Source organism: Anopheles coustani, chromosome 2 (genome assembly GCF_943734705.1).
Source record: "Anopheles coustani chromosome 2, idAnoCousDA_361_x.2, whole genome shotgun sequence".
In the NCBI taxonomy this organism is placed as follows: Eukaryota; Metazoa; Arthropoda; class Insecta; order Diptera; family Culicidae; genus Anopheles; species Anopheles coustani.
Genome location: NC_071289.1, coordinates 65,823,442 through 65,837,924, shown reverse-complemented (window position 1 = coordinate 65,837,924; position 14,483 = coordinate 65,823,442). Strand labels below are relative to the sequence as shown.

The following is a 14,483-nucleotide window of genomic DNA, read 5'->3' as shown; positions in this document are numbered from 1 at the left end:
TCGATCTGATTGAATTTTCCGCACTTGGCACCCCTGCGTTGGAAAGTTGTGCTAATAAAAACACACCCAGGTGGTAATAATCAATAACGAAGGCTAATATTTCTCTTATTAGTCAGCAATTAATAAAACAAGCCCCCTCTCTTTCCGGAAGCGCACCCGCCACATTTGACCGCCCATATGGAGCAAGCCCTTTATTGAAGTGCGGATGTAGGTGTAAAGCATTCACCCTCATTTGGTATTACAGTCCCGTCATCATTGCCAACCGAACCATTCTCGACGGGAGTACCGTTTTTATGCTCCACGGTTATTTGGCCGCATTTATATACTTTGCTTTTTCCTACATTTTATTTTACAAAAAGCGCTACGCAATGGAACGAATACGTACGCACGCAATCACGCACGTCAATAGAGCACACGTTCGATGACGCTGGAGCTTTTTATTGCTGGTCCATATCTCCGAACCAGCCGCTCCCAAACGCCCTTGCCTCCGTTGCTTGCTACCGTTTGTGTCTCATTCATTCGCAGCTTTTCAGCCCAACTGCACTTCAATGCAACGGCGGGCAAACATATTATATACCGACCAAAAAGCGATCGATCGTTCGATCCGCATCGTTTGTGTTTGCTAACGACTATTTTCCTCCTAGCATGTTTTTTTACATTCCTGACTTTTTTACCGATTCAAACTCGTGCAGGCGCTCCCCCGTATCACTTGGCCGCTTTGTTTGACTTTCGGTCGTGCTTTTCATGTTTTTGTTTGACCATACGTGATAAGCGAACCGAGTTTTCCGATATGAGTCTATGCATCGCCTATAGAGCGGCTCCGAACGACAAATGCGTACCGTTTGCGGTTGGACGTCATTTATTTATGTCACTGTTTTTTAGTTTATCCTTCGGTGCATGAATATTTATACGGTAAAACAATATTTGTAATCAGAAATAACTTTAGCAAAATATTTTCGCTACAAGTGTCACTCTTTAAAACAGTCTAACGTAAACAATCTCTCTTTTTTATTGAAATTTTGTAAGAATATTTATGAATTTATCTTCAATGGAGGCGCCCAGTCTTTAGTACTGAGTTTAATGATTATTCGATATTTTTGATGCCATGGTAGTATACCTTTTCCAGTGTACTATCACATTACCAAGAAAAATTATAACCCTTCATCTCATTTGGAATTTTAATTTTCCAACTCATGTTCTGGTTGAACGGAATCGTATGAGAGATTGTGATAATGGAGGCGCCTAGTACTTCTCAATACATTCAAATGTTGTTGGCAAGACATTTAAATGTGAACACTCTTTAGAGAGTAACAAAATTACTCCACTTAAACTAAAGTGTTTAAGTTGATGGTCTGAAATTATTACACTTAAAAGTTGTTAATCGGAATATAGCGTTGTTTAATCAAGTCGTTTCAGGTTATAGATGCATAAGCAATAGAAATCATACTTGATTTGAGCACAATATACTTGTCGTGTATGGTTTAAAACGCCCTGAATGTTTTTTAATTTCATCAATGTTCCTCACTCTCAACCCAACAGCCTGACGTGTTCACCTTAGAATTTAAGATAATTAAATTATATTAAATCATTCAATCAATTTCTTATACGAAACATAACTTCCTTCTTTCGTCAATGTGCTCCCAGATAAAACACCTTATGCACTAACCACATGCTCAAACGGTGTTAATTTCGAAACGAACAACTTCCTCCAAAGCACTTCCCTACAACAAGGCGAAGCAAAAGTTTCGCCTGCTATGTTTCATCCTGGAGTTGGGGGGTGAATAAAAAAAAACCCCATACATATGTCAAACCAATAAACCTAGCAACACCTACGCAACACACTTGTAGCGCTGCTTTGAATATGTCATAACACTAGAGCATGCAAAGTTTTCGCTTCCTTTGCCCATCCCTGCCCTCACCGTAAGCTGCCCACAACAGTAGTGGTGTGCGAAGCTGGAGTTGCAAAGAAAACTTCACGAAAACATACACACAACAACGATCGTTGTCGCACCGCTGCAATGCACCTGCACAAATCTTCCCGGCGCTCTCCAGTTTCCCAGAAGCAAAAATGCCTGTTTGTCAAAAAAAAACCAAAAAAAAAACAAAGGCTTTCAGAATGAGGCAAACATAACCAACTTCGCCATGCAAAATATATCACTAACCCATATCAAACGCAAATAGTAAACAGAGAAAAAGTCAAAGCAAATGTTTCGCAAAGCCCACAAACCCTGCTTCCTTGCTCTTCCTGCCTGTCTGCCTGCCTACCTGCCTGCCTGCCTACCAATCTGTCAGCCTCCCTCCACCCATCAATGCATCACTTGACCGAGAAAAAACAAGATCGAAAATCCACCGAAAAACTTTCGCCACAGCTCGAAACTCTGCTCTCACGCTTCGACTAACGATAAACTTTTCTTCCGATATCCCTCCCCCGGAACACCTCGCTCTCTTTCTCCACTCTCTTCCTTTCTCGCTTATGCGTCGGTTCGTCTCTTGTGGCTACCACTTTGCTGGGTATGGTCGTGTGTGCGTTCGTGCCTGGGACGTACCTTGAACGCCACCCATTCAATCATTCTTCCCCCGCCCGGGTGCAATGGAACGGATAAAATGGCACCCGAATCCCCCCGCCACAGTTCCACCCCGCTGGGTCGTCGAGCCGACGGACGTGAGCGTCGAGCGGAACCGCCACATTATGCTCCACTGCCAGGCGCAAGGAGTTCCCGTGCCAACGATTCTGTGGAAGAAAGCAACAGGTGAGTGATCACAGAAGGCTTTTTCCCGTCGGGTCGAAAATTCGGTCCCATTTCCTTGTCTGCTTTGGTTTGGGAAGAAATGTGAAGCAAACAAAACGAAACGGGCGAACGGATGGAAGCCCTAACCGACGCTCGTAAATCACCTCCATCAACACCGGTTTGCGCTCATTGGTCTTCCTCCGGCGACCGACGTCGGTTGGATCGTGATATCGTGGCGGGCCAAAAAAAGGGCCATCCGAACGACGACCGAACCCTCCGGGGGGTCCCGGAAAACTCGACCGACCGAGGAGCTGCAAAGTATGGAGCGAGAGAGAGAGAAAAAAAAAGCTAAACGGGAACTCATTATAACTCAATTTCACTCTTCCTTCGATCCCTAATCTGTGTTTATTTTGCACGCATTAACTTTTCCGTCCGCCCTTTTTTTGCGCTCCCCCCACCACCCGAACGGCGTCAACGACTCGCAGGAAGTAAATCCGGCGACTACGAAGAGGTTCGGGAGCGCCCGTACACCAAGCTGCTGGCCAACGGGTCGCTGCTGCTGCAGCACGTCAAGGAGGACCGGGAAGGGTTCTACCTGTGCCAGGCGAACAACGGCATCGGTACCGGCATCGGGAAAGTTATTCAGCTCAAGGTGAACTGTGAGTATTGGATGGAGGCGCCCGATCGTGGGTGGTTGGGTTTGCTTTAATTAATTGCCAAGTTTACGTTGGGGGCAAGGTAAAGAGAACAATTAAATGGAATAACTTTTCGATGCAAAATTGTTGCCCCATTCGAACGCTGGGATTAAGATTGATTCTACCCGCAAACCCCTGTTGCTTGTGAATGGAAATGATATTTTTCAAATTAATCTATTTCGAGTAGGGTTTTCTTGAAAAATCAAATCCTTATGTTGGATGTCAATTCATATCCTGATGTTTAGATTGAAAGCTCCTATTAGCACCGATAGTTACAGTTTATGTTTAGTTTTCCAAATTTTTCTTCATATAAAAGTGTAGAGATTTTTTTGCCTCATAACATTTTGAACATGCCAAATAAGAATGTCAGCGGTTGTATCAATTGTAATGTCCAAAATTAAAGGCATATCTTGAAGTTAACATCTCCTTTCAGATGTTCGTGCTACAGTTGCTCGTTTTTTGTTTAATTCCAGCTTCCCCGTACTTTGCCGGCCAGTCGAAGATGGTCACCGTGAAGAAGGGAGACACAGCCATCATGCAGTGCGAGGTGAAGGGCGACAAGCCGATCAACGTCGTATGGCTTCGCAACGGCAAGCACGAGCTTAACCCGTCCACAAACTATCGCGTCTCGATCAAGCAGGACGCGACGCCCGAGGGCATCTCGGCCGAGGTGCAGATCGCGAACGTGGACAGCAGCGACAGCGGGGCGTACTTCTGCCAGGCGAGCAACCTCTACGGCCGCGACCAGCAGCTGGTGCAGCTCCAGGTACAGGAGCCACCGCAGCCACCGTCTTCGCTCGAGGCCGCAACCGTGTCGAGCCGGGTGGTGAACCTGAAGTGGCAACCGCGCGGTGGCGACGCGGCCGAGGTGTCGAAGTACATCGTCGAGTATCGGGAAATTGACCGGCAGTGGCAGTACATCGAAATATCCGACCCGCCCGCCTACTCGACCATCATCGAGGGCCTGAAGCCGGCCACCAACTACGTGTTCCGGATTGTCGCCGAAGGTCCGGCCGGGAGAAGCTCCCCGAGCCAGGAGCTGTTCATCAAGACGGACCCGCAGCGACCGGCAGGAACTCCGCTGAATCTTGGCGCCCGACCCGTATCGTCCACCGAGATTCTAGTCAGCTGGATGCCACCCTCTTACGAGCTGCGTCACGGTGAGATCCAGGGCTACAACATCGGCTACCGATCGATGCACGCGACGAGCAACAGCTACAACTTCACGTCGGTATCGGGTGACGGTGAGGATGGTACCGGGGAGCTGCTACTGGCTAACCTCGCCAAGTACACGCGTTACACCATTGTGGCGCAAGCGTTCAACCAAGTCGGGCCGGGGCCGCTCTCAGAGCCGGTCACGGCGCAAACGATGGAAGACGTCCCGAGTCGCCCACCGGAAGATATCCGCTGTATGGCGCAGAGTTCCACCTCGATCCAGGTATCGTGGCAACCGCCGCAGGCCCACCACACGAACGGGTTGCTGCAGGGCTACAAGGTGTTCTACGAGTGTGCCACCGAGGACGCGATCGCGAGTGGCGAGATGGAAACGCGCAAAACCACCTCCCTCACCGTTCATCTGTCCAATCTGCGCAAGTTCTCTAACTACAGCATTCAGGTGTTGGCGTACACGCGCATGGGTGATGGTGTCATCTCTCCACCCGCCTTCTGCCACACGGACGAGGATGCCCCCGAGCCACCGGCCGACATTAAGATTGCGATCAGCTCGCCCTCATCACTGTACGTGTCCTGGTTGCCACCGCGCGATCCCAACGGTATCATCACCAAGTACAACCTGTACATGCGCGCGGTGAACGGCCGCGAAGAGCTGAACAACGACAAGCGTAACCTGCAGGCGCATCAGCATCACTTCGAGGCGAAGCAACTTCAAAGCCACACCGAGTACCAGTTCTGGGTGTCGGCATCGACGCGTGTTGGAGAGGGCAAGAGCTCCCGCGTCGTTTCTCAGCAGACGTCCAACCGCGTGCCGGCCAAGATCGTTTCGTTCGGTGGTTTAACGGTGCGTCCCTGGAAGTCGTCCGCTTCACTGAACTGCATGGCGGTGGGACAACCGAGGCGCGAGTGGTTCAAGGGTGACACACTGCTACGACCCGGTACGCAACACAACATCCAGCTGCTCGACTCTGGTGAGATTATCGTGACGATGCTTCAAACGAGTGACACCGGCAACTACACCTGCCAGGTGGACAATGGCATCGGAACGGATCGGCTGACGCACAACCTGCTCGTCCAGGTTCCACCCGGTCCGCCCGTCCTCTACGTGACCAGTGCCACCTCTAGCAGCATTCTGCTTCACTGGAAGATTGGCTCGACGGGCAACGCACCCATCACCGCCTTCTCACTGCACTACCGACGGGTGCACGGGAACCTGGAGGAGATGCAGCTGTCCCGGCACTCCGCAAGCCACGACCTGAAGGGTCTCTTCTGTGGCAGCACCTATCAGGTGTACCTGGTGGCGCACAACAAGATCGGTTCCTCGTCCGCCAGCACGACGCTCAACGTGAAGACACAGGGTCAACCACCGGGCATCCCGCCCGATTCGGTGCTGATCGCACCCAACTCCACCTCAGTTGTGTTGCGCCTGAACGGATGGCCCGACAATGGCTGCCCGATCATGTACTTCGTGCTGCAGTACCGCTCCGTGTCCGGTGGGCTCGACGACGAGTGGCACCTCGTCTCGAACGCTCTGAAACCGCAAAGGCGCTTCACGCTGCCGGGCCTCCTGCCGTCGACCATGTACCGGCTCAAGATGGAAGCGCACAACGTGGCCGGCTCAACCAACGCCGAGTATACCTTCTGGACGCTCACCAAGGACGGAGGTACGTCTCAATCGTCACAATCAATCGAACCCAAACATAAACTTTCTACGCTTTTCAGACCCACCACCGCCGGAGCTAGTAGAAAGAGGACACCGTTCTCAGATTTTTTATAACAATATTCAGTTGCTGATACCGATCATCATCACGATCACCGCCACCATCATCTGCATCGCGTTCACGGTGGTGTGCTACAAATACCGTAAGTCCTGGGTTCCCTCTTCATACAGAGAAGACCGCTCAGGTGTCTTTACCACCATACTTCCTATTTCTCAGGCCAGCGAGGTAGACAGCGAAAGGACACGATGGAAAGCCAACAGACCACCGACGCGCAACGGGATCGCTACTACGCCACGATCCACAAAGTTGCTTTGCAAGCAGGCGATAAAATACCTGGTAAGTTGATGGATGGAGAACGGGTAGTTTTGTGAAAAATTTTAAATCTTGAGATCCATGTGATGTATGAATCCAGAAAACCCTAGCCTTAAAGTGTGAGAACGAGAATTTCAAAATTACTCCTTGCAAGATCTCTAGTTGGGATCCTAATTGAAAACAATTACACAGTATCCATGATATTCTCGTACATTTTTTTCAGTGAGCCGTAGTGGAGACGCCTCAGCCCATACACTTGTTATTATTTTTTTTTTTTAATAATGTAATGTCTTTACACGAGATATAATTTTTTTTTCGTTTTTTTATTGTTTATGATTAATAAAAGATTAAAAGTTATGGGTTTGTCTTTTCCGAAGAAGTCCATTTGTCCTGCTGCAGGAGCCTAAATATGTTCAAAATGTCAGAATGAGATACAAATGCCGTAGTTCCAAAACCCCGCTCGGTCATAGTTTATGGGTATTTTAAAATGACCAGATGGGGTTATTCAATGGGTGTTTTTGTTTTTGTCAAGCTAACATTTTAGTCAGGAATGATTGGGCTCTCAGTTCACTTGTTGAAAAACAAGCACAACAACTAGCAAAAATATAAACAAGCAAAACTTGTCCACCTTGACCCGGTTCGATGCCAAAATTCTTTGAATTTGAGAGAAAATTATTGTGGAGAGCGCTGGCTTTTTAGCGTATCGCACGAAATGTTTGAAGCAGGTCAAACGAAATTGCGACTTGAGCATCCAAAAAAATGTGCTGTAATTGATCTGTAAAAATAGAGCTTTCAACTAAAAAAACAAGATCTAGAAAACCCAACTTAGTGTTATGAAATAATGTTAATAATGTTTGAATTTCTATATGAATATATTGGACAACGTGTATTTTTTTTCTTTTATGTTTCAAACAAAAACTGTTAATTAACTGAAAACCATCTTTTCCAGAAACATCCGAAGATATCTCGCCGTACGCCACGTTCCAGCTTTCGGAGGCTAGCACTCTAGCGCAGCCACACCACAGCGGCCCAGCCAACACCCTGCTGCACTCCTTCATGTACCACGAACGCGCCATGACCGAGGGTTGCGCCTCGCCACCACCCGCCGCGGTACTGAGACTTCACAATCAATCACCATACTACAATATTGTGCGTTTTCTCACTTCTATTATCCTGTCTCACACACACACACAAAACACCCGACACTGATTGGCTTTTGAGCGGCTTCTTGTGGTTTGAGTTTTTCGTTTGTTTCAGTTCGATTTTGGCATCCCTCCCTCCGACATTTTAGTTTTCCCTTCCTCGTCGTGACATGAATCCTTCTAACGGTGAACTAAATTTGAACACACCAACAACGGTACCGAACTGGTACAACCCAATCCTTCGTCCTTACCCCAAACAGTAACGCCCCTCTACTTCCTCCGTTCGTTGAGTTGGTTGCCATGTAGGTTTGTAGGCCTGCGGCTCTTGTGTTTGGTCTATCTTACGTTTCGCCATGGCACGGCCAGCTAGTGGCGCGTGTTTGCGACACAATCAGCTTCCCCCGGCTGGATACGAATACGTATACTAAACCGTGCCCTCAACACCCTGTCTGCCCTTCCAGAACTCCTCCAAGGGCCGCCGAAGACATTCGCGCAAAACGGAGCCCGAAAGCGAGGAGTCCGACTCGGACCAAGACCAGCTGACCTCGAGCCGTACCGAGTCGTCCAACCAGCTGGACGCGAAGATGAAGCACAGTAAGGATCTGGACGTGGGGGCGGCGGGCGGCCACCCGGGCGACCACGGCTATAACCCGAACCACTATATGCGTTCTATTCCAGGTCTCATTTATCACGGCACGCAATCGAGCACGTCGTCCGATTTGTCGCCGATGTCCGAACAAAAGTCCTTACCGCGGCGTGGCCGTTCAAGGTACCATCATCTTCACCTTCATACCACTAACACCACACCACGACACAAGTCCTCCAAAGCTCAGTCACCACTAGCGTCACCCCGTAGTAGCTGCCCGAACGACAGCAACGTCCCGATACAGCTTCCCCGCATGCCGTCCCAGTTTCGCCCCATACACAGTAGTAGAACAATCGGCTCCACCAACTCTCGTCTGTCTCCCAACTGTTGATGAAATGGGTGTGCAGGGAAGGACGTGACCGGTGTCACGGTCGATAGCAGCAAACCGTTGTTAGAAGAACCGTTTCTCCGTTAGGTTCGATCGCTCGAAGCGAAGCAAAAGCTAACAAACAAACATAAAAAAAGATGCCAAAAGTCAGCTTAGGAAAAAGGACGGAAAAAGTCCCTTCAAATTGTTGGTTTTAAAAATGGGAAAACAAAATCCAAGTAACCGACTACTTATCGAAACCAGTGTTGCCAAACATCATCCGCATTTTGTAGCAGGAGAGAATACATCGTTTCATTCGACCCAATTGACACCACGTATCGTAGCGGAACCAGAATGGTAGGCTTGCAAGCTCAGATGGGATTTGTTTTAACGACAAAAAAGATTTAAAAAAAGGATAATGCGCCACCGTCCGTCACTCACACACCTGTGTCACTATAGCTAATGTTCGCCATCACCATATTGGTAAAAAAAAATCACAACCACCATTTTCACCAACACCATCACCACCACCACCATCACTTCCACCACAAACGCTACATTCACCTTTCACCAAACAAACAATTCAATTATGAATATGATGATCGTTCCGCCCATTTTGTTTTACAACGTCACTAAAACGGCTCTACCTTCTTCTCGGTTCCGATACCTACTACTACAACTACTACTTCTACTACAACTACTTCTACCACTACTTCTACCTACTACTACTACTACTACTGCCTCTCATCACCTGTTTGTTGTTGCGCCATCTCTCAAAAAACCTCAAAATAAATTTTAAAAATAAATTATACGAACAATATCGATTGTAAACGCTTACTACTGTTAATGGCTTAATTTAAACGAATCGAAAACGAACATTGAAAAACTAAAAAAATGCACACACTAAATTCGCTTTTCAATCAAACGAAAACTACAAAATATGCGGAAAAACCAAAATCAAAATTTTGCAAACCCAATCGACATTTGAAAACGTTTAATTTTGGAACCGAACCGCCTTCCCCCCGAACAAAAACCGAAAGTCAAAGTCAAACACATCACATCTATATGCCCAGGGGAACGATGCGATCGTTACTGACACCGTTGCACCTGCCGGACGGGAGTGCCCCGGGCGGGGGTCCCCTGTTCCATCAGGTGCCGATCGAGGGCGGCACTCCGGGTGGGCTCGAGTTGTCCGAGGCCGAGTGCGACATAGACACGATCAAGAAGCTCAAACTCGGCATGCGCTCGTCGCTCTGGTCGCGCCCGAGCCAAAGCAATGCTGGAGGCGGTGGCGGAGCAGGCGGAGGAGGTGGAGGAGGAGGCGGCGGGCTTACAGGAGCCTCCAATAACAATAACAACAACAGCATCGGTGGAGGTGGCAACAACACCGGTGGCGGCGGAGGGGTCGGCGCCGTCGGCAACAACAACAACAACGGAAGTAATGGCAACTCGATCGTGGGCAGCATCCTGGGCGGAACGGGCGCGGGACCGAACGGTGGCCCGGGAGCGGTCGGTGGCACCCCAGGACATCCTTCCGATTACTCGATCGCAGTATAATGATCGGCAACAGCGGCGGCGGCAACGGCAGCAGGCGTAGGCAGGAGGCGACGCGCAACCAATCAAATCAAAACCCCCTTCGACGATCAACAAGGATTGTGGTTTTAGAGGCACCCCGTGAGTGCACAGGACAAAATAAATAGACGACAGAAAAGCTAAAAAGAGCTTTGTGTGTGTTTGCGTTAGGAATCAGGAACAGAAAAAGTATAACAATGGCAGACCAGTTGGATCGGACGATCTCTAAAACTACACTGACTATTAGATCGAACTGATCGATGAAATCCTGCTATACTACCACCGACTCCCAAGCGTACACGGTGGCGCACTCAATCAAAAGTAGATAACATTTTATATACGAAAATTGCGAATACACATCCAACTCAAACAGAGGGGAAGACGATTTACCAGTCTGGTGCGGGAAGCCAAGTCTGATCCGACTAGATAGCGAAACTACACGAAACTTAGCACGCCGTGGCCGTCTGCACCTGAGGCTAAAACAAACAAAATGGTAAATCTAGCTATCTTTAGGAGCTGATCCGTTCGTTTCATTACCCTACGATCACTACTTGTTTATGAAATCATTAAATTGTGCCAAAAAGAAAACAGAAAACATCAACACTGATTTTCTGCCTTCGGAACTGTCCTCATATTATTCTAATGATAGAAAATCTTTATCCAACCATTAACGTTGTGAAACGCACGTATTATACAATTCTATTGGCAAACTGTTTTCCGTTTGTTCCATCCCAAATGCCTTCGGTATAGTCAAATATATTCACCACGTCGTTTTGATGCCATCTATCTGTTGATTTGCCAGCAATTGGAATCGTCTAGCAGTAAATTGAAGCTATTTGACTATTTTTCATTATGTATTAAAGTTATCGTAGGATGGATATCTATTAATAGTTACTGAGAAGGCAGATGCCAATCTGTCAAATCAAAGTAGGCTCCTATCGCTGTAAAGAGGGTGGGGGTGGTATACAAGATCAAACATTAGATCCTATAGTATTCCGTAGAGCAGTGGGAAGAGGGTCATGCGTTTAACTGAGCAACTACTCATGCAAGGATTTTGTAATCTGTGTATAAAGACTGAATTTTCATTATAACTCTCTTAACTTTAAAACAAAAAAGAAAACAGCCAAGCAAAACAAATGGGTAACAAATAGAACGTATTATAGAACGTGAACAACAACAACAACAACGGCACAAACGAGAAACAAACAATTCCACGCGAGCTCCGAGTTTAAGGGTTCTTTGAGGGTTAGTAAAATCCGTTAGACTTCAAATCCGTAGGAAAAAAAAACTAAACGGTCTTCGTCACTCGATACAGAAGAGGATAAGAATGTGTATGAGAGCCGGCATCATATACCGCAGAGTCACATTTACAAAATGGCCGATAACTATAGGGTCTGAACGATTTGCTAGCACAGCCACTGAGAATGATACGAAAGGGGATACCCAGGTCTGATGTAGAAAAAAAATCCGATTCCACCATCACACCCGAAATTTAATCATACACAAAAATGTTTCATAGATGCAAGACGAACAACCATTACATGCTAACAATTAGATGTAGCTCAAAGGTTCACATTTTCTTTCGCTCTTTACAAAGTATAATAGAAAAGGGTAAACTAGTTTAAACAGTATAGATATCGAAATAAACCACATGGAGGTACTGTTTTACGCATAAGAAAGGCCATAAGCTAAACCATTACAACGTTGATGCGATAACTGTTTGTAATTCAATTTCTATTACCCATCGGAGATGATTTTTTCTGTATAAGGTTTTGCTATCAACTTTTTAGATGGGACGTTCTTCAATCAGAAAGCAATCTTGCACTCCTTTTGCTACGTAACACGCGATTAGTTAGTGCCGATGGGAAAAGTTTTGTCCCGAAGCCATTTTTTCCCGCTCGGAGAGCCGTTGGTTTTATGGTGTATAATTTTTTCTTAATTTTTGATACTACGATAGTGTTACGTATATTCTAGTAGGACGAATTTATATGTCAGTTAGTAATGAACAAAATGTAGTAAGCAATGTGCAAGCAAAACGAATTACCTGTACCCGGTACGATACACACCCAACCCAGAGGCAAAGCACAAACCAGCGGAAGCGGGAGCTCGAAAAAGAAAAACGGAAACCGTTGTATAATATAATACTAATTTTTCACTCCAATCGTAGCCAAGAAATATAAAACCGGTAGATTAACGTTAGAAGGCCAAACATCGAACTGTACGAATTTATTGATGACGAAAAGCCTATTCACAGCAATTTTCGTATGTAGATCAAAATAACAAAAAAGAAAAACAAAAGGCACAAAGCACACAGAAAACAACCAACAAGATTCTGCAATGAAAAGAAGCAAAATAGTAATATCGCTGCCGAGGGGATAAAATTATCACTACTTATCGGAAAATCAACTAAACCACATGCAGTTCTCAAACATGACCACTGGAGAGGAAAACATCCTGAAACATTCTTTTACGAGCCAACAAACCTCCTCAATTTAAATAGGCAATTTTGCTTGGCGCAAAAAGTTACTGGACTTTTTTTATCGCTCCGCTTCTTATGGCGTGAGCTATTGATTTAGTTTTTTGAATCTTACAAACAACCTACGAAAAATAGGAGACTGTTGAGAACGAAGCGAACAGTTGGTATCCCAAATAAGTTACTCAAATTAGCAAAGATCAAAAATAGGTATATGATAAAGAAACTAGTATATTTCCAAAAGATACGGCGGAAAGAGTGTTGAAAAACAGAAATCCATAGTCTAACACAGTACGCCCTAGAACCTTCCCAGTAAACACATTATTGAATCATACGTTGTGAAACTTACTATCGGCTGTACGACATTCAAAGCAACAAATTCTAGTCAGATAAAAATTAACATGTACCAATTCAACAAAAATATTGTACTTGATATACCAATGCCAACGTGCGGCATAAGAAAATGGATCCAATTCTCAGTTAATGGTTTGCATTTTTCACGGAATAAAAATTCGTCTGCAGTGTTATGCGAAAGTGCAGCATTATGTTCACATTTCCCATCAAATAGAGACACAAAAACATGCTTTTTTTCTACAAACACACATACATATACCCTGTTCTAGTTTTTTTCAACGTTATTTCGATCAACACAAAGACCACACTACTATCCATGCGGACATCATCCTGCGATGTACAAGCCATAGTGCAAATGTTTCGGCATATCTTTTTCGGCCAATTTGTAAAATGATGAAGAAAAACAACAGAACAACCCAAGCTAGCGGAGCAATGCTAGCAATATGAGAGATGAGAGAAATAGACGTGAAATACGAAAACAACAACAAACAAACAAACAAAAAGGTGATCAAAATTAAGAGGAAATTTTTACTAAAAAGAAATTCAACACAAAACGATGAAGCAGGACACATAAGATGTAGTGTAATAAAAACAAGACAACACAATGCAAAAATGCAACCACACAATTCAAACCAAACAAACCAACAAACAAACAAGCAAACTGCCCTCATGAATTATACATGGTGAATGAAGTGAACTCAAAGTAAACTGAAAGCAACAACTTTTAATTATAACCACGCAACAAGGCGAGCGAAGCAACATACATGTAAGGAAAAAACACATGATAAACATACCCGAATCTCTACGCAATGTGGAAGCAGGAAATGATAAGGAATACAGTAGATAAGCAGATATATATAAATACAAATAGATGTACGACAGTGGATATAGACAAGTCAGAAAAGAACGAAGAAATGGTTCAACCGTCGTTGTGTCTGATAGACTAAATGTTTCTGTTGAGATTGCGAAGCAACAGCTTAGGAGAATGAAAGAAAAATAAATCATTAAACAAACCGAATGACTCACAAATGGATCGAGAAGCCGCCTAGTTGACCTAATTGCTGGAGGTGAGAGGATATGATACGGAAAAGTTAAAATGGCAAACAAACCAAACAGAACAAATATTACCGAGGTGAATGTAAAAGAACATTAACGGCAAGCATGGTGAATAACGATGATGGGAAGCTGCTGGGTATTGAAAGACTTTAATCCTGATTGTTTAAGAACAAAAATTAAATAGTAAACGGTGGACAAGAACATTATAATATAGTAGCATACAGACCCCAAGAAAAAAAAACATAACAGACAACATATGGAACCACTTGCAATAGAAACGAGTGCATCTCACACACCTAGACG

General features: G+C 45.5%; 1 protein-coding gene across 1 annotated transcript in view; it reads left to right on the top strand.

Annotated features, from left to right (window-relative positions):
- Positions 1-10,282, top strand: part of LOC131264856 (cell adhesion molecule Dscam2) — a 39,960-nt gene extending 29,678 nt beyond the window's left edge. Inside the window, exons 10-17 of the mRNA XM_058267123.1 lie at positions 2,631-2,750; positions 3,215-3,388; positions 3,898-6,261; positions 6,320-6,460; positions 6,535-6,654; positions 7,580-7,779; positions 8,234-8,541; positions 9,766-10,282. Coding sequence (XP_058123106.1) covers positions 2,631-2,750; positions 3,215-3,388; positions 3,898-6,261; positions 6,320-6,460; positions 6,535-6,654; positions 7,580-7,779; positions 8,234-8,541; positions 9,766-10,282 — 3,944 coding nt within the window. The remainder of the gene's footprint in view (positions 1-2,630; positions 2,751-3,214; positions 3,389-3,897; positions 6,262-6,319; positions 6,461-6,534; positions 6,655-7,579; positions 7,780-8,233; positions 8,542-9,765) is intronic.
- Positions 10,283-14,483: the final 4,201 nt, after the last annotated feature.